We start from the raw sequence: 24,958 nt of genomic DNA, 5'->3' as shown, positions 1-24,958 counted from the left end.
TCTTTAGAAGGAGGCAAGGTGCAAATAAAGAAAAATGATTTAACTTCTCTGCTTTCTCTGCATGTCAGCTTGCTGTTGGGTTTGGTTTATTTTTAAGATTTTAATAACTTAAGTGACTTCACAAATGACTTCACAAAGTATCATGTTACCTATAAGCTCCAGTAGAATGAAACCTCGCAGCATTTGCAAAGAATCCGGAAACGATGCACCTCAGAACTGGATCTGGATCACCTACACAAACAGGGATGGATGAGATGAGACCTCACCTGCCCTATGCTCTGTCCTGTGAGGCCCACCCCAGGCTGCCTTGAGCCGCCTTGAAACCATCTCCTGAATGGGTTCAGCCCCACGATTCCCAGTGCCAAATGCCTGCCCTGGCACCATCTATAGGGGTCCCCACCCTCCACAATGGCTGCTGATGGAAACATATCAGACTGTTCCTTAACCTGGGACCACCCCCCCAATTCCCCTGCACCCCCAGCCACAGAGGACCAGACCAAGGCTGGGCACCAGAACCTACAGAGCACTCCACAGGCTGGCCAGTGACCTTGGAACTCCTCTTTAGGAGAGCATTTTACAGGAATGATGTTCCTTCCCTAAGACCCAACCTGGGACATTAACACTACAACATTATTTCTGTGATTACAGTTAGTTTGTAATTCTTCAAAATTTTCAAACAGCTCAGTTTAACTGGCGTCTGTGCTGCTGTAGTAAACATCTTCCAAGGATAGAGCCTGCTCAATTAGATGATTTCTACATGATATATCCAAATTATTCTGCAAAAACGATAATGCCATCCATATGGCTTATGACATACGATATTTCATCAATTCTAAGATTTATTTTTTTTTACACTTTAACTCACTGAAATCAGGACAGCATTTTATAATTATAATTGGCAACAGTTTTTCTTTCTTAATGACACATAAAATAATGGTATGTCTTAATGGTGTCTTATGTTGGTAAATAGGTTACCAAAAAGTGGTATGATTTACAAAGCCATCAACAGTGTATGAGAATGTCAGTTTTCCTGTATTCTTACCAGCAATGTTCTGGCACAAAGGTACCCCTTCTTTAACTGTACACTTATTTATTACTATTACTGTATTTCTTCTTTTCAAATTTTCCATTCCATTCCTTTGCCCATTTATCAACTTGGAAATTAGGTGTTTTTTTCCTTAATATGTTAAATAAATTCACTCTATAATAAAGCTTTTTTTATCCCTTATATCTGTTGAAAATATTTTTTCACTGTTTTAACATCTAGTTTTTTTTTTAATTGGAGGATAATTACTTTACAATGCTGTGTTGGTTTCTGCTGTCAATGTCCATCAGCCACAAGTATACATATATTCCCTCCCTTTTGAAGAGAAGTTTTCAATTTGCATGTAATTTATTGCATTTCCATAATTTTCTCTATTGTTCTTCAGCACAGAACTGAAAAAAATCCCAAATCTGCATTTCCAAACACAATCTGATCCTAGACTCAGTTCCTTCTCTCCACTTGCCCAAAAGAAGTTATCTATGCAGAATGTGCATTGTTACCAAAATGAGATAATTCCCAAGGGATAAAAACTGCCCTCCTTAAGGAGTAGGATAGTGGGAAATCTTAAATATTACAAGGATTGTGGCCCTCCAGAGCTCAACCCTACCTTACAAAATCTTATCCCTTAGTACTGAATTTCTCTTGGTAAAAAGAATTTAAATTCAATATAACTCTTCTCCTGGGCGAGGGGTTTGATAGGGACAGAGTGAAGGGACAAAGCAGGTGATAAACAGTTAATCCCACTAGGGAATTGTAAGCAGTGAAAAAGTATAGGAGATTTAAGTTAATGATCATTCAAGAAAGTAGGTTTAATTAACCACAAAATGCAGCAGGCTTACTTCAAAACAAAACCATGCAACAGAAGCAGGAGACATGCTCAAAAGCACTGAAAGAATGGTGGCCTGAGACCCCACATCCTCAGTGAGCTCAGGAAGCTAATGATTCCTAGGTCACGCTTCTCTGCCCACGCTAAAAACAAAAACATGAGAAAGGTGGCGTTATCCTGAAACCTGCGCTGATTTACCGCATTTTAGTCTGCGTTACCACCTTCTGGCTCATTTTCACTGCACCATGACAGTCCCCGTTTGACTATGTAGGGACAAGAAAGCTCCCTGGCCTGATGGAGAGGAGGAGCTGAAGATGGAAGCTTGATGTCCACTCAAGAATGAGGAAGAAGGTGGTCTTTTTCCCCTCCCCCGATTTCCCTTCAATTATAAAGCTGCAGCCCACTAAGTTCTCCGTGTGCACCTTCTTGCCCGCCCGCTCGTAAGCCTCACGAGCATCCTATTCTAATCAATCGCTTCTTATCTGTCACTTTGTGTTTTCCTAAATTCTTTCTGCACTGAGGCCTAAAGAATTGGAGCTCTTCCTTTGGAGCCTCCAAGACACATTTCTGCTGTTTCAAGCTGACAATGAAAAACAGGTTAAGAAACAAAGATGCAGATGTATGGCTGCTCGCTATCTCCTGGGAGACAGGCACTTGATCAGCTTCTCCCCAGTTAGCTGCCTCTGTGAGCTTCCTGTCTGTACTGATGATACTTTACCCAGTCACCCGGGCTCAGTGCTTCCCTCTCTTAGGAGCGTGGTCATCCATCAACACCCTCTGAGCATCTGATACGCTCCTCTCTGCCAGCACTTGTCTCCACAGTCCTCTTTGCCTAGTGAGCCCTTTGCCACTGGTTTCTAATCCAACCAGTTTGCTCAACTGGACTTCCACCACTACTCGAGGCCCACTGTGAGCCCTCTCAGTACCCCCCAACCCCAGGATTCCATCTTCCCTGCATTCCTACTACAATCCCCATCACTGTACACCATGAGCACTCAAACATCTATTCCTGTAGTCTCTAAGACAACTGATAATCTCATTTGCAGTACTTTGTGTCTCTGTAGGAATCTCTCCCGTCACTGCACTGTTTCAACAGTAAGAACCGCGTCTTTGTCATCATGTACTTAGTTTCCCTTAGTACGAAAGCAACATAAAGCTCTGGAATGAAGCTGCCTGAGCTCTGAGGCCACTCACTCACTGTGCGACCTCCGTGTGGCACGTCACTCACTACCTCTCAGCCCACTTTTCTCATCTGAAGAATGGGAATCACGGCAGCGCATGCTTCACTGGAGCTCTGTGAGCACTAAATGAACTCACGTATGAAGACACAGCCCTGCTGGGCCTGTAACGGGTGCTGCAGTTAGGTTAGTAAGAGCTAGTAGTGCCAGGAGTGTTTCCAAGAGCCTGGCACACAGGAGATGTTCAAAAGACAACTGCTGACTGGCTAAGCAGACACACCACCCCCCTGAAAGCGTGTGTTGGCGCCACACAGGCCCATCTTTGCTAGTTACCAGCTGTGTTGTCCCGAACTTAAATTAACTTATCCCTGGGACCTTACAACTCCTCTGTAAAATAAGGATAACATCACCTATACCCTGGAGTAGCAGAGTAAGTGAGAGAATATTAAATAAAACCCCCGTGGTGCAACCGAGCGTGTCCTCAACTAACAGGAGTCACTGGCACTGATAGAGGCCAGAGACTGTCTTACACAGCACTTCCATCTTACCTGGCGACTGTCTAGGCTAAACACACAGTACGTGCTTTAGTAACACCTGTAGCTGAAAATAAAAGGCAGTTTATACGGAATGGCCATAAATGTTATCCATGTAAAAGTCATTTTTCTTGCAAAGCCTACAATAGGGAAAATTAACCACATGGCATACAATGAGGTAAAGAATGGTAATGATTCGTAAGTGTTGTCAGGGCTTGTTAAAAATTTTAAATAAAAATAGCCCTCGGAAATGAAAACGGACCTCCTTGGCGGGGGGGAATATGCTCCCTTCACATGCAGCTTTTCACCAACACAGGCAATTCAAAATGTGAGCCCAGTGTGGGTCCAGCGTATACTGTGTTGTCTCACACCGCCCAGCCTGAGAACGCCAAGAATGCAACTCCACAGGGCAGAGAGAGGAGCGTCATGAGCAGTGGCGGTTTATTCTTACCTTCACTGGATTTCTTGGGCACCTGAAACTTGACGAGAAGCTTTTTCAACTGCTCCCTCACTGTCGCAGCTCTGACGAGACCCTTGTAATTCAGGAAATGTTCCTGACACCACTGGGAGTTCTTGTTGTGCTGCAGGGCAACGCACACACAGGGAGGGTGAGACAGCACAGGACAACTCTCGGCTGAGGCTGCGTGGCGGGCGCCACTCGACTCTGCCCTCTTTAGCTTCCTTAATGGGACAAGATCTTCAAGTCATTACAGGCCTTTTGGGGCCCCATCTCTCTACACAAATGCTGATCACCCTGCTTACCATCTGACTGCTGTCCAATCTCACTCTCTTGTGCTAAAGGGCAAGTGAGAACTTAACAATAAGCAGTTTTAAGTATCTCCATGAGAGTGGCCAACTATCAGACAGAACCCTTCCCTGCGGCTCTTTGCAAATCAACCTTCCCTCTCTGGCAGCTCAAGGTTATCACTTTACTTGACAACAGGCAAGTACAAGAAGGTCTGGTACTGATGCGTAAGCCCAATACTTTGGCCACCTGATACAAAGAGCCGATTCACTGGAAAAGACCCTGATGCTGGGAAAGACCAAGGGCAAAAGAAGAAAGGGGTGGCAGAGATGGTTACATAGCATCCCCAACTCAATGGACATGAATTTGAGCAAACTGCACTGCAGGAGCGGAGAAGGCAATGGCACCCCACTCCAGTACTCTTGCCTGGAAAATCCCATGGATGGAGGAGCCTGGTGGGCTGTAGTCCATAGGGTCGCTAAGAGTCGGACACGACTGAGCTTTCGCTTTCACACGACTGAGCTTTTCACTTTCACTTTCACTTCTCACTTTTATGCTTTGGAGAAGGAAATGGCAACCCACTGCAGTGTTCTTGCCTGGAGAATCCCAGGGACGGGAGAGCCTGGTGAGCTACCGTCTATAGGGTCGCACAGAGTCGGACACGACTGAAGCGACTTAGCAGCAGCAACAGCAGCACTGCAGGAGATAGTGAAGGACAGGGAAGCCTGGCATGCTGCAGTCCACAGGGTCTCAAAACGCTGGACACGAATAAGCGACTGAACAACAGACTACCTCCAATGGACGGGAGCATGGAGGGGGCCTTTGTAGCGGCAACTGTGCTTACTTTGATAAATGCTTCATACACATTGAGCATGGTAAGATGGTCACCCTCCTCCACAGCAAATTTTCGGTGCGCTCGAATCTGGAAAGAATAAGGCAATGTTTAGAAGCTGACTCCTGTGAGCCTCTTGTCCTGGAGGTAACATTACACGATGAATAGCTCAGTATAATTCATTTGCAACACTGTCTTAATTTCAAGTGTACATAAATATCGTAACTTTTCCTTCACAGTCTTTCCAGCATTCACCCATCTACTCATCACGAATGCCTGGGCTGGGAGGGCCCTGTCAGCAGCTTGGCTGTGCCAGGCCTGCTGTGCCCAGGCAAGAACTCCTGGCATCCCTAATGAGCCCACCAAGGTTGCCCCCAGAGAAGCCTTGAAAACAACCTCCCTTACTTTTGAAAAGTCAGTAGGACAATGGTTAAGATTTGGACCGTGAAAGGCAACTCCACCAATTCTGGCTGAGCAACTGTAAGTTACTGAACTTTTCTGTGCCTCAATCTCTAAATATGGTGACAGTAATACCTCCCTCCCAAGTTCACACTGAAGATAAAATGACATGATGTAGGAAAAATTTTGGCACAATGTCAGGCACAAAGTAAGATAAACACTCCAAACTGAAGCTGCTCTGTCACCAGCAGTCCGTGGGCAATTTTAACAAATGAAAGCCCAAAGTGAGCAAGACTCGTACGAACAGCTTGGGGAAAAAGTCAGACTTACAGCCTGAGACTTCTGGTTTGAGGGGACCACAAAGACATTCTGGATCTGCATCATGGCGGCAATGCTCAGAATTTCCTGAGAACAGCCAAAATTCCCTATAAAACAAAACGCATGTTTGATTTCAAACATATCATGTGTCACGAGAAGAAAAAGATGTTCTCTGATGTTTGCCTTGCAGCATACTATAAACCAAGATCATCTATTTCTACATAGCTTCATTTTAAAATCTTATATAAACACTTCACCCTGCCAAATGGGATGCTCCGTATACATGGTCCAGATGAATGGAGGCCTGGAAGGACTCCATTCTGCAGCGGTCACACCAAAGGACTCTGCCAAGAGACTCAACTAGGGTAGGTCAGCTCCACACCTGCTCCCTCCTCTCTAGATGGATACCTGGAATCCTGGAAGAAAGCCTAAGAGGGAGAGGGGGCAGGGAATACGTGGGCTGTGTCCCTCTGCTCTGGGATCTTTCTATGAGGTGGCCTCCCTCTCAACAGGGCTCACTTCACTGGGCAAGGCTGAGGCATAGCTAGACCAGGGAAGCATGCGGTGGGCCACAGCTGCTGGCACCTGGGCAGAGTCTGTAGCAACCAGCCCTCCAGGGCATCAGATGGAGTGAACTGCCCTGCATGCTCCCCCACAGCTTCCGGCCTCACAAATGATCTTTCCTGCTTCTCAATGCAAGCCCGTTAGCTCCAAGACACAACTATAGCTAACTTTTCACCACGCTTAATCTGAAACACAGCTTTGTTGACTGCCAGTGAATATAAAGTTAGACCAAAGCAAGACAGAACTAGTATTTCCCTTCTCTGGGCTGTTGGGGGTGGCGAGTGCAGTCTCTAGTCTCCAGAGGATTTTGACTTCTACATATGAGAGGATCTTGAGGCTCTACACTTTGATTCCTTAACTAATATTCTCATAAAAATCTGAAAGCGTCAGAGAAGCTGGGACTCTTGCCCATGGGTAGTGCAAATACAAAGTGGAGGACGCTGTGGTGATTCCTCAAAAACTAAATGCAGAATCACCGAGCAAGCGATTCCACCCTAAGTATTAGACCTCAAAGAAGTGAAAGCAGGGACACAAGCACGTGCTTGTACACCTGTGTGCAGAGCAGCACGAGTCACAGAAGCCAAAGGGTGGCAGCTCCCTGGGAATCCGCCAACAGGTGAATGGTCTATTTGCACCATGGAATATTACTCAGCCTTAAAAAAATCCTGACACATGATACAATAGGAACCCCGAAGACACTGTACCAACTGAAAAAATCAGTCACAAAAAGACAAATATCGTATGATTCCACTTACATGAGGTTCCTAGAATCGTCAAATTCATAGAGACAGGAAGTAGAACAGTGGTTGTCAGGGGTTGGGGGAGGGGAGAATGGGAGTTAAGTGTTTAATGGGTAGAGTTCCGGTTTGACAAAAATGAAAACATTCTGGAGATGGATGGTGGTGGTGGTTGGACAACAACGCGAAAGTACTTAATGCTGCAGAACTGTCCATTTTAACATTTTTAATTGCATTTAAAAATGAGTAAAATGGTAAGTTTTATGTTGTGTATTTTTCACCACAAATTTATACAAAAACTCAGGTGTCAGACCCACAGGAAGCAAACAAAAGCGTTTCCTGAATTAATGATGACGGACCTTGAATCACAAGTTAACAACATGCCCCAAAGCAGACATCTTTAGATGAAAACTCCTTCAGGCTTAAAAAAAATGCTGGCACATGCTACATTGTGCCCCCTCCCCCAAGGTACACAGAATTTGAGAAACAACTTTCCCGACAAAATAAAATCAATGAGAACCGCTGGTCTCCACCTACCTGATTCAAGCAGCATTTTTGCAAACATGGGATTCAAAGGAAACTCTGCTATTCTCATGCCAAGAGGTTCAGTTAGGCGACAGTCTTTGTCTAGACCTGCCGTAAGAACAACAAAAGGCAGAAGGCATGTACCAGTGTTGGAAGATGTACAGTTGTTGGGAGAATAAAAGGTAATACATGCTAGCCAAGGTGTATCCAGGAGATGAATCATACACTATCAGCTTCAACCTGATTGCTGTTACAGTAGAAAAAGAAAAGATTTCCTCGGAGCTCTTGAATACTCAATTTTGAAAAATTAATTCTAATGGCCTCTATGGGCTTCCCTGGTGGCTCAGTGGTAAAGAATCCACCCGCCAACGCAGGAGATGCAGGTTCGATCCCTGGGTCAGGAAGATCCCTTGGAGGGAGGAAGAAATGGCAACCTACTCCAGTATTCTTGCCTGGGAAAGCCCATGGACAGAGGAGCCTGGTGGGCTACAGTCAATGGGGTCGCAAAGAGTTGGGACATATCTTAGGGACTAAACAACAATGGCCTCTATGTAAAGACCTAAGTATAAGGAAATGGCCCCAGAGCCGCCTCCGGCCCCCATCCTCTCCTAGTTCTACTTCTCCCCAGAACCTCCCTCTCCCAGGGCCGAACCCACAACCAGATAGTGCCAAACACAGAGGGCACTTTCCTTAGGGCCCCAGCAGCCTTCGCACCTGCTAACTACAGCTCCTTGGAAATACTCTTCCCCAGCGTCCATGACCCACACTGTCTGGCTTCTCTGCCACCTCTCCTGCTGTTTTCTCTGCCTCACCTCTGGACTACTGCACTCACTTCCCACGCTAGCAAGGTAATGCTCAAAATCCTCCAAGCTAGGTTCCAGCAGTGTGTGAATCATGAACTTTCAGATGTACAAGCTGGGTTTAGAAAAGGCAGAGGGAGCGGAGATCAAATTGCTAACATTCACTGGGTCGCAGAGAAAGCAAGGGAATTCCAGAAATAACATTCATTTCTGCTTCACTTACCACGCAAAAGCCTGTGACTGTGTGGATCACAAAAAACTATGGAAAATTCCATTTTTCTCCCCATCACTTATGGCAAATAGATGGGGAAAAAACAGAAACAGTAACAGATTTATTTTCCTGGGCTCCAAAATCACTGTGGACTGTGATTGCAACCATGAAATTAAAAGGCGCTTGCCCCCTGGAACAAAAGCTATGACAAACCTAGACAGCGTATTAAAAACTAGACATCACTTTGACGACAAAGTCTGTATAGTCAAGGCTGTGGTTTTTCCAGTAGTCCTGTATGGATGTGAGAGTTGGACCATAAAGAAGGCTGAGCACCGAAGAATTGATGCTTTCAAACTGTGGTGCTGGTAAAGACTCTTGAGAGTCCCTTGGATAGTAAGGAGATCAAACCAGTCAATCCTAAAGGAAATCAAACCTGAATATTCATCAGAAGGACTGATGCTGAAACTGAAGCTCCAAAATTTTGACCACCTGATGTGAAAAGTCAACTCTTGGGAAAGACCCTGATGCTGGGAAAGATTGAGAGCAGGAACAGAAGGGGCTGACAAAGGATAAGATGGTTAGATAGCATCACTGACTCAATGGACATGAATCTGAGCAAACTCCAGGAGACAGGGAAGGACAGAGGAGTCTGGTGTGCCATAGTCCATGGCCGCAAAGAGTCTGACCTGACTTAAGTGACTGAACAGCAACAACATTTGGGGCTAACTTGAACTGCACATTTTAAATGGGTGAATTACACAGTGTATGAATTATACCTCAATAAAGATCTTAGGAACTAAAAAAAAATCTTAAAGAACAAAACCGCCACTGAAATTTAATACCAAACTGGATATTATCTTCATTGGAGGCAACCTTCACAGAAAAGACACTTCCAAAAGAGGTGAATTTAGGCCACAATTTTCTCTATTTTAAGATAAACACCACATTTTCAAACAAGAGAATAAGAGTTCCTCCATAACATGGTGTCTCCTTGTCCCAACAATATCATAGGCCGGTATTCTACCCAATCCTCCACTGGAACTCCAGGAGTGGAAGGAAGGGGGTTTAGGGAGAGAACACTGAGCCAGTTTCAGAACGGTGTCAGGGACAGAGAATAAGGCCCAGCTGGGTGACAGCTGAAATACTGGTAAAAGAATCTTCCAGGTGTCTCTTAGGAAGTATAGCTATAGCGATGGTTATTAAAAGCTTTTGATGTATTGACATGCTTCATAAATTTATTGTCCCGATTGGATTTCATGATCCAATCATAAAGTGAAAGTAAAGTGTTAGCTGCTCAGTTGTGTCTGACTCTTTGCAACCCCATGGACTGTAGCCTGCCAGCCTCCTCCGTCCATGGGATTCTCCAGGCAAGAGTACTGGAGCGAGTTGCCATGCCCTCCTCCAGGGGATCTTCCCAACCCAGGGATCAATCATGGTCCCACCTTATTTCGATAAGCTTACATGTCACTGAGAGGATCATATATATGGGAAGAACCAAGTCCATCCTTGAAGATACCAAGAGCCCTAGAGTGAATACAACCTAATATCACATACTAATAAATACGTAAGAAACACAGAGTAAGAGACAGACGTACCTCCCAGAGCATAGAGTAACTCCAGTGCTTGAACCATCGACTGCGCTGGAGGTGGCTGGAAGAAGCATAAATCCCCCAAGTTAATTTCATCAAGCACCAGCCATAACAAGGCGACTGTTTCCTGCTCAAACCCACTCTTTGCTTTAACACGCCCCAGACTTCCCAACCTCCACTCTGGAGATGTCCTTCCTCTCCCTCTCGGCACCCTTCCTACTCCTTGGTTTTCAATCTCAGCTTGAGTAAACATTTCCTTTGAAGCTTTCCCTCAGGCTCCACTCCCATCAGAAGAGATGGGTCCTTACCGTGACCTACCTTCTTGCTTTCCCTAAACTCTCATCAAAGATTTCTACTTTTTACCTCATGTCTTGACCTTCTAAGAAGCCCCATGATACTGCAGTATTGACGGACTATTCATCTTTGTACCACCCAGAGCTCTGCCCCAGGCCCTCCCTACAGGGACCAACTGACATCAGTTGGATTTGAACTTCTGGAAATAGAGGGAATGCTAGACAATCTGAAGTTTAACAAAGCTGATACTGTGACTTCCAGTCTGAGTCTCTGGATCCTCATGTCTTCTTTCTTTCCACGAACCTTTACTGAACACCTACTATTGTATGCAAAGCATCACTACTATCTCCTAAATGATTTCATCCATAAGCCACATAATAAAATTATAGTCCTTTTGCAAACTGCATAACTTTTTTCTAAATGCGTTCACAACAAATGTATTCTAAATATATACTTTTGCAGGTGAGGAAAGTGAATAACAAAATGTAAAAGACATTTGAACAAGATCCTAGAGGCCACTGGTGGCAAAGCCAGAGACAGAACTCAGGTCTCGTTTTTTCCACTCTGCCACACCCACTTGGAAAAAGAAATGGCAACCCACTCCAGTACTCTTGCCTGGAAAATTCCATGGACAGAGGAGCCTGGTAAGCTAGAGTCCACGGAATCGCAGAGAGTCACACACGACTGAGCAACTTCACCTCACACCCACTGGACTGCCAAGGAACAAAGGTGTACTTCTGGAAGCTGTGCTGACTGCAGGCACATCCTGACGAGGGCAGAACTAGACCTGACTCACGACACACCAGGGCTTCAACAAACCGCTTCGGACTAGATCACATAACTGATTCACTAGTCCTTCCCCAGTGCCCACGACATCCTACTTTACGAAGAGGAAACATACCCACAGCACCTAAAAGGGGGCTTGACCCCTGTCTTTACGCCGAGACTACATGAGTAACAGGAATGACCGAGCGCTGAATGAGGTTCTGAATAATTACAGAACAAAACAGACAGGCCCTCTTGGACTCCTTTTAATCCTTGGCCCTGTTTGCAGTCAAATCACCAGGCCTGATGAATTCTTCTCTTGGGATTCATCATCAATCAAAAAGCCCACACCTTTACCCCCTCCTCCCCCAATCACATCCAGAAGATTTTCACCTCAACACACACTTACTAGTATTTCTCTATGGCCTCATCTGATTGGAGATCACATAAAAACAGTTTTAATGCAGCTCAAAGGACTGTGTGTGCGTACAGTTTTAGTTTGCTTTTCTCACTGCCTGGTGTTCTGCTCCCACTGTTTCTTATACTCATGGCCGCTTCACGGTGATGACCCTGGGACAGCTGCATGCTATCCAACAAGGTCATACACTATGAAATAAGCACCTTTCTTGCTACTGGGCAACTGAGTGGTTTTCAGTTCTTTGCTACTGTAATTATCACTGCTAAATATATAAAATTATATGCATCCTGTGATTTCAACTGTTAAAAAAAAAAACCCACAATTTCAGGGGAAAATAACCAGAAGGGAATATATGAAGATGTATTTATATGTATTCTCTTCGTTTCTCAGCTATCCAAAAGTTTATGATTTTCATTATTATATTTTTAATTTAATATAAAATGATACTATAATCATTATCCTACATATAAGTTATTTGTTTCTTTTGAATTATTTTCAGGAGAAAATTTCCCAAGAAGAAATACCAGGCATTGCTACAACTCATAATGTCAGAAAGTCCTCCATGAGGACTGAAACAGAATACAAAACCACTTCCCCCAAGTTGTGTCAGCTGGACTTTATCATTTTTCTTTATGTTTGATCATTCAATTAATGTAGAGTGGAACCACTATTTCAATTTGCATTTCTTTCTCCTAGAGAAGTCAAACATATTCCAATGTTGGTTACTATCTGCGCTGTTCAGGCAACATCAGGGACTTTATCATCCAGGAATCTGGCCTAGTTACACACATCAACCAGGTCGGGACAGAATAGAGAGTCAAAAAACACAAGTTTTCAAGTCATAAAAATTCAAGAAGAAAACATGAGTGAGCATTTATTAACTGACTGAGATATGGGGAAGTGCTTCACAAGCACAAGAAAAGAAAATCACAGAGCAAAGGTGGAAAGACCTTGCTGTGGAAACGTTTACAGTGGCTGCACGTAACGAAACAATAACATACAAACAACTAGAAGAACTGTTCACAAGAAAGACTACAGACAGAGGTGAGCAGCTTTAACTAGTTAAGGCTTTAATAGTTAAAGGACTCTTAAAAATCACTAATAAACCTAAAATAGTTTAATTCAGAAGAAATTAAAGTGGCTGATAATGTTCCAGTGGTCATGTATGGATGTGAGAGTTGGACTGTGAGGAAAGCTGAGTGCTGAAGAATTGATGCTTTTCAACTGTGGTGTTGGAGAAGACTCTTGGGAGTCCCTTGGACTGCAAGGAGATCCAACCAGTCCATCCTAAAGGAGATCAGTCCTGGGTGTTCACTGGAAGGACTGATGCTGAAGCTGAAACTCCAATACTTTGGCCACCTGATGCGAAGAGCTGACTCATTGGAAAAGCCCCTGATGCTGGGAAAGATTGAGGGCAGGAGGAGAAGGGCATGACAGAGGATGAGATGGCTGGATGGAATCACTGACTCAATGGACATGAGTTTGGGTGGACTCCAGGAGTTGGTGATAGACAGGGAGGCCTGGCGTGCTGTGGTTCATGGAGTCACAGAGTCGGACATGACTGAGCGACTGAACTGATAATTTTTTTAACCTTATGAGCAATCAAAAAAGATAAGAGATAATATTTTTCCTTCTTCCTCCCACCAACCAAATTAGAAAAACTCTAAAAGAAGATAACACGGCAGGATGGGTGGCCAGTGAGTCAGGCATGCATGCACTACGCAAGCTTATACCTGTAAAGGAATTCGGCCATGTATCGAGGACCTACGAAATGATTATGGCCTTTGACCCAATAAACCCACTCCTGGAAATAATCAGAAATGCAATTCGCTGTAGGGACTTTCCCTGTAGCTCCACCATAGACCTCCTGGCTTCCCCAGTCGGGATACTTCTTTATCATGCCGACACACTCCTGGATCACTCCACCCCTCCTGACTCGCTAAAATCCCACCTGGGTTTCAGGTCTCGCCTCAGACATGACTTAACTGGGCTGCGGGCCTTTCCTGTGTCTCTCAGAGCACAGGACACAGACCCTGTCATTACTCCACTTACTCTCTCTCCCCCAACAGACAAGAACAGAAGTTGTCACCCTTGTCTGGCTGTTCTCCCCTAGACCCTGCACATGAAACCCACGGCTAAGTGAAAAACACCAGAAAGGTAGCATGCTCTGTACCGATGTCAGCACCCCCCTGGGAGCATTCCAGTGTCCCGACAGCTGCAGATGGAAGGCAGGACTTACCGACATGAAGTGGAACCTGAGGACGTTGTCGATCCCCAGCGCCTTCAGCTGCAGGATGACGGGGGCCAGGTTGCTCCGCTGCATCTCAGGGACAGTGGACTGAGGCAGCTGGTCAAAGGCTTCCTCTGGGGATAGGAAATCAGAACTGTTTGGGATAAAATGTCACAATCAAATGTGACCATTCTGCCAAAGAAACATTGTCCTTCTCTCACTTTAATGAGGGGCTCTAGGAGTCTAGGCTCAGACTCATATGATACTGTGATAGAACGTTGCTTCCTATTTAGGAAAGACCTTTTTCTTTTTTTTAAACTTTAGATAAATATATTTTAACAATTTCAACTTTAGATAAATGTATTTTAACAATTTCAACTTTAGATAAATGTATTTTAACAATATGTCTTTATAAAAGTATGTCCTTTCACTTTAGAATGCTTTTTACAATGTGATTCTTGTTAGCAAAACATCAAAACAAAGCAACAAGTGTTACTGGGGGTGCCCTGTTTCGTTCCCTCTGCTAGGGACAGAGCCAAGGAGCCAAGGCCTATACATAAAAGCAAAGAACAATTTCAGGATAAATTACCAAATAAAACCAAATAACCAAAATATCTTTAAAATATTAAAAAAATGACCAAATCTCATAAAGACCAAAAATTGTCCAACTTTTTAAATCAAGCCAGGCACATACGTCACTCCCAGAATCCAATGCTGCCTCGAACGGATTAATGAATGCTTACACACACCATCAGGAACAAAAGGTGACCTCGAACAGGAAAAGGCACCACAGAGTTCAGGAGGCCAAGACGGGAGGGGCAGGAGCGGGGGGAGGGACAGAGACTCTGGGAAGCCTTTATAAAGAAGCTAGATAAAAAGGGTCAGGGAAAAAAACAGGGAGGAAGAGATTAAACCCTTTTTGTGTATATTCAGAAAGTCTATGGATCATTTAGAGAAGGATTATAGACAAAATCCTCCCACATCAGTCAACATTTTACCTGTGCACACCCTCCTTCACACAAAGGTGGCCTAGCTTCCAACAGAAATCTTTAATTAACCAGAGAAAAGTCAGAGCAGAACAAAAGGTGTCATGAAGAAACAGCACTACCACTGAAGGACTTAAAAAAAAAACTTTAGTTTGACAAAAGAGACAATAAATATTCTGTAAGCTGATTGATACAAATCATCAAATGCATGAGCCCACCTGGAAGGTTCCGGGTAACAGGCAATGGCTGCTGCTGCTAAGTCGCTTCAGTCCTGTCCGACTATGTGCAACCCCAGAGACAGCCCACCAGGCTCCCCAGTCCCCGGGATCCTCCAGGCAAGAACACTAGAGTGGGTTGCCATTTCCTTCTCCAAACAGGCAATGGCAGGAAGTTCCAAATGGGATATTCCCTTCAAGTTTCAAGAGCGTTTGGGGGGTAGCCTTTTGGTAGGATAACCACATTTTCCAAGCACACTGTGATCAGATAAGAAGACGATCCTGATGAAGATGCTCATAGGAAGCAGGTGCTTCTTAAGAGTTCAAGGACACTTTGGTTAAGTTCAAGGACACTTGAGTCTACTGAGGACCAAGTACACAGGGCACTGGGCCCAGGGCTGCAGGAGCTGTGGGCCAACAGCTTTTGAGACATTTCCGTGATTCAGAGGGTCTGGGACCGAGATGAGGATCAGGCTAGGTCCCAGTGGAGGGTCCACCCGAGGAGAAATGGAGGCTGAAGGGTGGACAGAAGACGGCTGAGGGGAGAAGGGATTTAGGGCACTGACACCCGGGAGCGGAAGCCAGGGACGAGGCGGACCCGCTGGGCAGAGGAAACAGCCCAGGGAAAGGGACCAACGGTGTGAGAAGCGGGTGCGGGAAGACAGAAGGGAGATTCAAAACAGAGAGTAGCGCAGCAGGGGTGCAGTGCAGGGTCAGTGCTGCTGGACAGCAGGAGGAGACAAGCCAGAAAGTCCCGGAAGGATCTGGGAAACTGTTAAGGGTCAGAGGAGGTGGCGCCCTGCTCAGAGCTGTGATCTCTAGAAGCACTGGTGGAGGAAACCTAGAGGCTGGATCTGCTGTACCCCATTACTGTCAGCTGGTCTCCCCGCAACCTCACCTCCACTAAAGTTGCCCACACCCTTTACCCAAGTCCACTTGCCTATCTTTAGTCTACAGCCTGCTGTTTGATTTCACTGGGGCATGAGATGATGCTGGCCGTTTCCTCCTTAGAAGTAACTTTAGTTCCTCAGGTTAAATAAAGAATTACCATGTGACCCTGCAATTCTACTCCAAGCTGTACATCCAAAGGAATTAAAAACACAGACTGAGGCACACACACGTACATGCTTGTTCATAGCAGCGCTATTCACAACAGCCGAAAGGCAGAAACAACCGTCAACTGATAAACAAATTGTGGTACCTTCATACGGTGGAATATTATTCAGCCATAAAAAGGAATAAAGTACTGATACACTTAAATGAACCTGGAAAACATTATGTTGAATGAAAGAAACCAGACACAAAATGTCACATTGTGTGAATTAATTTGTGAAATATCCAAAACAAATACACTCACCCCTTGGTACCCACAGGAGAATGATTCCAGGACACCCCTCTCCCCCACTGCAGACACCATAATCCGAGGATGCTCAAGTCCCTCACAGAAAATGGTACAGTATTTGCATATAACCTACACACATCCTCTGAATACTTTAAATCATCTCTATACTTACAGTTGGAGAAGGAAATGGCAACCCACTCCAGTATTCTTGCCTGGAGAATCCCAGGGACGACGGAGCCTGGTGGGCTGCCGTCTCTGGGGTCGCACAGAGTCGGACACGACTGAAGCGACTCAGCATAGTACAGCATAGCATAGCATACTGACAGTACTTAATAGAACGTAAACACTATATGAACTGTTGCTAGTGTGTAAGCAACTTCAAGTGTTGCTTTCTGAAACTTTCAGGAATTTTTTTTCCAAATATTTTCAATCTGCAGTTGGTTGAATCTATGGATACAGAGGGCCACCTGACCATTCAAAATGACAACAAAGATTGCTGGTTGTCACAGGCTGGCAGCAGGGAGAAAAGAAGAAAGAAATACTGCTTAACAGGTAAGGACTTTTACTTTAGAGTGATAAAGATGTTTCCTAACTAGATAAAGGTGGTGGCTGCACACTGTGAAGATAATAAATGCCTGAACTGTTCAAGTTAAAAGGGTTAATTTCATGTTATGTAAATTTCACCTCAATAAAAAAAAAATTTAAGTTTCCTGAAACTTCCTCTTCCCCATATTTCAGTTCGCCTTTGAAACTGGCTTTCCTCTTTCTATTTCCGTTATTCCCTCTTAATATCTTCAGTGGAAGAACCTTACCTCTCTGACTTCAGGTTCTGTATTCTCCCTCCCTTCCACGAATCCTTCTTACCCTGTTCCTCCCCTCCAAGTACTAGTACATTCCACTTCCTCTGCTTGCTGTGATGAAATCTAACCCCCGCTGCTATCCCCTCACCTGGATTAACTACTGAGTTGCCGGTAAGATCAGGCTCAATTATGGACTGTGAAGCCCTCCCCAGTAGGAATAACTCCCTGCTGTCTGCTTCCAAGGCTCATTCAGTTATGGCAACTATCACACCATAACATGCTAATCTGTTCATAAGCCTGCCTCCACCACCAGGCTGTCAGCAATGTGGCCTCAGACCGTATCTCAACTGGCTTTAGATTTCCATGCCTGGCACAGAGCAAGTGCTCTGTAAACATCTGTGAAAAAGAATAAATGATGTCAAGGACTGAACAAGGATGATGGTAATCTGAAAGGAAAGGAGAGATAAAAGGTAAAACCCCCGGATCTGGTTAAGTGACTGCAGAGGGATACTGGACAGAGGAGGGAATTAAAAATGATTTGAAAATTAAGTCTAGATAATTAAGAGAAACCTTGACACCGTCATCCACAGAAGAGAGGTACAATGAAGTAAAGAGCAGCTCTGGAGACCTCATTTTCTGCAGACAAGACTGCTGTTTAGTTGGAGAGAAAACTCCTTAAGGGCTAAGACCGTCTTCATTGTAATTTCATGTTGCTCCTTCAAAGACAAGCATGGAGCAGGAGCTGACCAACTGCTATCAATGAGTCTCAGGAGAGACCCTACTGGTTCAGCTGTGCAAAGGTGCTCTGAACCAGAGGAAAGATGGAACCCACTGTGGGGCCCCACAGGATTCAAGGATCCCAGAATAAAAAAAAAAATGCCACAGGATGCTAAGAGAACGTTAAGAAAGACAGAACAAGGGTCCAAGCTACATGTCACATGGCTGCTGACAGGCCAAGGCCCAGACTAGGTCAGAAAAGGGGTGGCAAATAATCGGTAATTCATGGGACTTCAATGATGGTCCAGTGGAGTTAAGACTCCACAGAAAACTCCTTAAGGGCTGGAGTTAAGTCTTAACTCTTAAGAGTTAAGTTAACTTAAGGGTTAACTTAAGGGTGGTCCAGTGGAGTTAAGTGAGGATTCTTAACTCCTCACTCCCAATGCAGGGGGCCCTGGGGTGCCATCCCTGGTCGGGGAACTAGATCCTACATGTTCCAACCAAGAGTTCCCATGCTGCAACTAAAGATCCTGCATGCCACAACTAAGACTCCGTGCTGCCAAATAAATAAATATACACTTTTTTTAACTGGTCTAGCTTTGGCCAGTGAGGAACAGTAGCAAAGAAGGGCCATGTCTGGAGTGAGGAAGGTGGTGGGGGTCAGATTACAGAAGGCCTTGTGAGGAAGATCTGGGTCTTAAGTTCTGCTTAATAGGGGTAGATACCTGTAATATTCTCTGATGCCCAGGCTGACTAGGAGAAAGGCAAAACCCCTAAAAGAGAAAAAAGCCACATTTACCTGTATAAAGGCGGTAACATTTCCCTGAGCGGCTGCGGCCACCGCGTCCTGCTCGCTGGTTGGCTGATGCCTGGGACACTGGGACCACCACCAAGCACTCGATAGCTGTCCTGGGGTTGTAGGCCCGGAGCTTCACGAAGCCACAGTCAATCACATACACGATCCCGCTGATTGTGATGGAGGTTTCTGCTACATTGGTGGCCACGATCACCTAGGTTCCCCCACAGGAAGGAGAGTCAGGATAAAAGTGTTTTGGTTGTCTTCACTCTGAATAAACTAGTCAAAGTCCTAAAGATGTCAAGATATCTTCAATAGTGTAGAACCTGAGAGAGGCAGTTAGGTATCCTGGATGGACTAGGATGAATTTCATGCTCAGGGTGCCTTGGGTTTCAATTCTCCCTAAGCTTGGGACCTTGGACAAGTTCCTTAACCTCCTGAGCATGTTTGTTTGTTTCCATAATAAAATTTACCCTCTCCCAGGGTTCTTCAGCGGATTAAATGCGAAACATACATGAAATGATTATTAGAGCCTAGTACTTGGCTCAGAGCAAATATTCAACAAACATTAGTTTTTACCTTTTGTACAACTCAAGTGATGCACATCGCCACCTGTACCTGCCCTTTATTCGTGTTCTAACTGCTTTCTGAGGGTCTGCACTTTGCCAGGCACACTTTAAGGTGCTAGGAATGGACAATGGACGAGAGTCCACATTCCAGTGTGAATGTCTGGGTGGAGAAATAGTGAACATAAGACAGTGACGAACACCTGGAGGAAAACGCAATAGGGTAATACTCTAGTATTACGTAGTGTTCAATATATACATCGTGTTATAATATGTTAATAATGGAGCATGCTTACTTCAGGTTAGATGGCCAGGGAAAGCCTCTGTAAAAGATGATTTTAGGCTGAAACCTGAATAAAAAGCAGCAACCGGCCCTACATAGATCCAGGCAGAGGAAGGAGAAACAGCCGATGCAGCCACAGGCCAGGATAATTAAATAAAAGATGAGGTTAGGAGGGATGCAGGGACCCGATCATGCACGGTCTCTGGGCCACAGGAGGGGTTTGCATTTTATTCCAAGGGCGCTGAGTGCTGCCCCCTGGAGGGTGTGAAGCAGCAGGAGACATATAAATGGCACCTGGAACTTTGGTCGGGCACTTTTACTTAGATCATTTTACAAAATCTCCCTACTATTTTTATGTAGCAGAGTCACGATTTTATGCTATAAAACCATCTATCTAAAAGTTACTATTATTCATGTTTTACAGCTGAGAAAACCAGACCTCGGGGTTGAGTAACTCATCCCACTGCACAGGGTAACCCAGGTCTCCTGACTGGATGGCTACAGTTCACGTTTGACTGGACAGACTTGAGCAAGCTCCATCCCAAGGGCCAGGATGCCCTCTTAAAAGTGACCTGAAGTTGGGAGTGGAGCCTCAGACCAGCCGTCCCTCACCTACTGTGTTCTCTGCTACCTGCTGATAAATAGCTGCTGTAAGGCAACTCTGGGCCAGTGCTGTACCTTCCTCACCGGATGAAGGGTAAACAGCAGGACCCAGGCAGGGGACAGAAAGGAAACAAACTGGTTGCCTACTGGCTCCTTTAAACCAGTGCTTCTCATCACACCCTTCCCCACCCTAATTTCAAGGCTAGGTATTTTTAAGCCACACCTTAAATTAACTGACTTAAATTTGGCTCTATAGGCAAACTGATTTTTCAAACAGATGGCTGAGAAACCATTTTACAGTAGCTAATCTACTGTTTCTGACTGATCACAATTCACCAAGACAATCCTTTACACCAAGATACTGTTGTGTGATAGGGAAAGTCACCTACTCTGATAATTACTAAACTTTCTGTGAGGCAGGCTGAGAAATCTTTGCAACTCATTATTTATTGTGTGCTTTTATCCTTGTTTATGGTTTTTTTGGGGGGGTTGGCTATAAAACTTGAGGGAAATTAGTTTCCCAACCAGGGATTGAACCCAGGCCCTCAGCAGTGGAAGAGTAGAGTACTAACCACTGGACTACCTGGGACTTTCTTTCTATATGCTTTTAGCTCTGCTGCACAGAAATACAGACCTTAAGTTCTTTAAAATACCTTCCTATTTAGCAGGTTCTACTTCAATGTAAAATAAACCTTTCCAGTAGAAGGCAAGGGGGCACCAACATGATTACAGACAGCTGCAAACGCCCTTGGTCCCTGGGTTAGTCTTACCTTTCTGACACTGCGTGACACCCTTTCAAACACTTTCATTTGCTCAAAGGAGGGCAGTCCTGCATACATGGGGAGAATCCGGAGGTGTCTCTTCATCCCAGTCTGACCCAGTGCTCGAGCCTGCTCGATCAGCATTGACACGACAGTTTCCACCTCTTCCTAAAATCATCGAGATGGGGACCAAAGAAAACGAGGTCAGACTGAAGCATGTCATTTTATCCGACTGCAAGAAAATGTAGGATGGGGTCAGGACTATAAATCCAGTCAGACTTGTGACTGTCAAGAGTCCTCACACTCCACAGTGGGGTGGTATTTGATCAAATGCAACCGAACAATGGGGCCAAGGGGTGAAAAGTCGTGACTGTCCAATTAATTACTCAAGTCCACACTACCTGCAGTCAACAGAAGAATTTCTGATGCACCAAAACGACTATTTTACTGAGTTTTTTTTTAATACACTGCAGCAAACTGTGTGGCATACACATGGACAAGCTGTGGCACACAGAATCGCTGTAAGCCTGTCCTAGAAAAGATTCCTGAACAATGGAAAATGCTTGCCAGTGGAAATGATTACAACTAGAGGGTAGTTCTGAACAGAGCTACAACCTTGAGTGAGCCTTTAGGCCTGTCTGGTTGTTTTTCCAGTGGTGTGCCAACCTGTTCCCTCCAGGGTGAGCTGCAAAGGTCACTGGGAAAAAGGTGCAGCAGCGACACAGAGGCGCAGCATGTGCCTCGTGCAGGATTCAATCCTGGCATCAAAACGGCCCACTGGCTTAGCTCTCGGATTTACTCTGGAATCAGCTGATAAATTTAAAACGTCTGGCAGACAGAACAGGCAGGAGCTAATGATTCTCTGGCAACTGAGTCAACAGATGAATGACATCAAACTGAACAATTTTTTAAGGCAATCAAGTAACCACAAAGACAATAAAACATGAGACCGACGGCTAAGTAAAGTAATATGCCTCTGTATATATTTTGGTGCTGCTTTTTTTAAAGATTTTTTCATGGACGGAGGAGACTGATGGGCTGCAGTCTATGGGGTCGCTAGGGGTCGGACACAACTGAGCGACTTCACTTTCACTTTTCACTTTCATGCATTGGAGAAGGAAATGGCAACCCACTCCAGTGTTCTTGCCTGGAGAATCCCAGGGACGGGGGAGCCTGGTAGGCTGCCGTCTATGGGGTCGCACAGAATCGGACACGACTTAAGTGACTTAGCATAGCATAGTGTAGTTGTATTTGGTACTGCCTTAACGTGTCTGTTCGCCAGAGGAAAAAAGGTTCAATGGAATTACCTGACCAGTGAGAAATGCTAATATGTCTCCATCTCCCTCAGTCTGGTGAATTTTCATCACAGTTTCTACGGTTGATTTGATGTAATCTGGAACAGGACTGAAAAGATGTATGAGATAAATTCATCACCAGAATATGTTCATTAATTACAGATCAATTACCTTAGTAATCTGCCAGCAAAGCCTTGTGAAAGTTCGTTTGCGCCTGCCCAGCAGATAATCAGCATATGAATAATTAAAATAAACATTCTTTTTTTAATGCAGAATTCAAATACAATCCATAATTACATGTAAACTACTATTTTTGGCTTTATTTGCAGAGACAGAAAAGCAATAAAGCCCGTGCAAACCAAAATCCTATCTTTAGCATGCAAAGATTCCCTGGCCAGGAAAAGTGGGTCTCTTGTCCCAGTGCTGAATTCCACATTCTTTCCATTTCCCCTCCTGACCACGAGCAGCATGTCTGAGGGGAGTGGATGGAGTGCAAGGGTGCCTGCCCCTCTAAAATGACTCAGAAGTCAGGCCCGTAACTCTCTGGATTTATCTGCCTCTGATTCAGGCTCCCAGTCTTCCTCTGTACAGTGAAAAGGAGTAGGAATTAGGATGACCCTTTCCTGTTCAAAGAGGCTCCTCCCGAAAATGTCAGCCAAGGCCTTCCTGCTAAGATGTAGAGGGCTGAGAACCAATTGATTCAAATCACCAATACCACCCGAGTTGACAGTCTTGTAAAGCCCAGTTTGGACCGTTCTAGAGCCCTCCTCCCTGCAACCTTGTTCCCATTTTGCTCTTTGCTGCTGAGCCAGGGACCACAGAGCCATAGACCTGCACATCTGGAGGGAGACTTGAAATCCTGCAGCAATACTGAGGGAGGGTTCCAGAACATCCCATCAGTGACAAACATGCCCTTTCTCAGCAGCCTGGCGCGCTACCCTAGAAGCTGCAAGCAGACACAGCTGCTTCTCAGCCCACCGAACAGACCTGGTTTTCCAATCGCCCTGACTGAAAATGCAAGGACTGTCAAACCTCTGTAGATAAAAGATGTCCACTGGAAATGTCCGCCCTTCCACAGTAAGGATCACGCACGTATCCCTGGTTGGGTCACTGGTGTCATTGTGATTAAAGAAATCCCGAAATTTCTAAAAGAAATTTAAAAAAAATTCTTCATTGCTCAAATTAAAAAAAAAAAAAGGTTCATAGTAACTCACGGAAAGAATGAAAATAATATAAAACTGGCAGAGCAGGGGGTGGGGGGATAGGCATTGGCTATACGTAATACAGATTAAGGATAACAAAATAATTATTCAAAAAATCATATTTTTATTCTTATAATTTTGGGGAGTCACATTTCACTGGCAGACTCTATTGAAGATTTGACAGAAATGATCAAGGTTAGATTTCCAAAGTGCATTCAGCTGTGAACCTAAGTCAACATGCAGCAGAGGGATTACTGATCTTACCCCACCCGCCCCCCGTCCCCCATACTGCATTTAACCACAGACTAGGTCAGAAGGTGTAACTCAAGTCAAAGGTGGATTACATCAGGCTGATGTGTATTTCTGTCTGGAAAGCACAGCTCTGACCACACACGTGATCACTGTATAAAGGAAACCTGTACGTCTGTGAATGGCAGGGATGTTCCTGGAAGTGCAATCTACAGGTCCTGTGTTTGCAGGACAGAGTCCTCTCCCTCTTCATATGCCCCTCAGGAGGCAGCACTACACTCTGTATGGGCAGGTCAGCAATTCCCCACTTCTCCCACGCTCCCACAGGACCTCGCTGAGAGAAGTGGCTCTTGGCAATTCCACCCAAAGAGGTGGCCATGTTTCTTCAATGGTACTTGATCCCCAGGCCTGCGGTCTCTACGGAGGCCTGGTGGGAGAGCTCTTGACCTTCCCGGTCCCCTGAGGCCTGGCACGCGCTGCATTCTCCTCTCCTAGGAGGCCCACCCATGGGATCACCAGGCCTGTCTTCTTTCCTTCCCAGGTATCTCCCCTAAACACGTCCACGTCTGCTCCTGGAAACCAGGATCCAGGGGTGCCCTGAGAACCTGAATCGAGTACAACGTGAAAAAGCTTGGAGGAGCACTTCTAGAAGAGTCGACTAGATTGACTCCAAAATACCTGCATGCTACATGTCAACCTCCAAGTCACGTCTGAGAAGAGTAAACATAGACATAAAAGAACAAGCCTCAGGCCAAGAGAAGTACTGTGCTGCGCCATGAAGACCCATGCAGCTCCACCCTTCTTTCAGGTAAATTCCCTGCAAGTGACTTCAGCCTTCCTGTGTCCTATGGCATGCAAAGCATGGGCATGCTACAAGTGATGCACAAACAAGGGAGAAGGCACTGCTCCCCTCTCCCCCAAACAGTGAATAAGCCAAGGAGGAAGGTGTGCAAAAAACCAATCATAACATAAACCGAGCCTCAAGGACTGGATGACCAGAGAAGAGCTGCGAGTTACAGTCAGGGGAGGAGGAAAGGGCCCACAATGATGTGGTATAGGGACGGGGTCCTGGAGGTGGCCGGATCTCCTGGCTAAGCCTGAAAGGATGAGGAGGGCTATTACTGGCTGGGAAGG

At 45.1% G+C, this 24,958-nt stretch overlaps 1 protein-coding gene across 1 annotated transcript in view; it reads right to left on the bottom strand.

Annotated features, from left to right (window-relative positions):
* DHX35 (DEAH-box helicase 35) overlaps window positions 1-24,958 on the bottom strand; it is a 69,766-nt gene that overhangs the window by 9,565 nt on the left and 35,243 nt on the right. Inside the window, exons 9-19 of the mRNA XM_019972419.2 lie at window positions 23,406-23,518; window positions 22,386-22,482; window positions 21,088-21,246; window positions 18,869-19,079; window positions 14,019-14,143; window positions 10,309-10,363; window positions 7,715-7,810; window positions 5,889-5,983; window positions 5,172-5,249; window positions 4,034-4,163; window positions 150-231 (exon numbers count right to left, since the gene is read on the bottom strand). Of these exons, the coding sequence (XP_019827978.1) occupies window positions 150-231; window positions 4,034-4,163; window positions 5,172-5,249; window positions 5,889-5,983; window positions 7,715-7,810; window positions 10,309-10,363; window positions 14,019-14,143; window positions 18,869-19,079; window positions 21,088-21,246; window positions 22,386-22,482; window positions 23,406-23,518 (1,241 nt within the window). The remainder of the gene's footprint in view (window positions 1-149; window positions 232-4,033; window positions 4,164-5,171; window positions 5,250-5,888; window positions 5,984-7,714; window positions 7,811-10,308; window positions 10,364-14,018; window positions 14,144-18,868; window positions 19,080-21,087; window positions 21,247-22,385; window positions 22,483-23,405; window positions 23,519-24,958) is intronic.

Source organism: Bos indicus, chromosome 13, assembly GCF_029378745.1.
Source record: "Bos indicus isolate NIAB-ARS_2022 breed Sahiwal x Tharparkar chromosome 13, NIAB-ARS_B.indTharparkar_mat_pri_1.0, whole genome shotgun sequence".
In the NCBI taxonomy this organism is placed as follows: domain Eukaryota; kingdom Metazoa; phylum Chordata; class Mammalia; order Artiodactyla; family Bovidae; genus Bos; species Bos indicus.
This window is presented reverse-complemented; position numbering and strand designations above follow the sequence as displayed.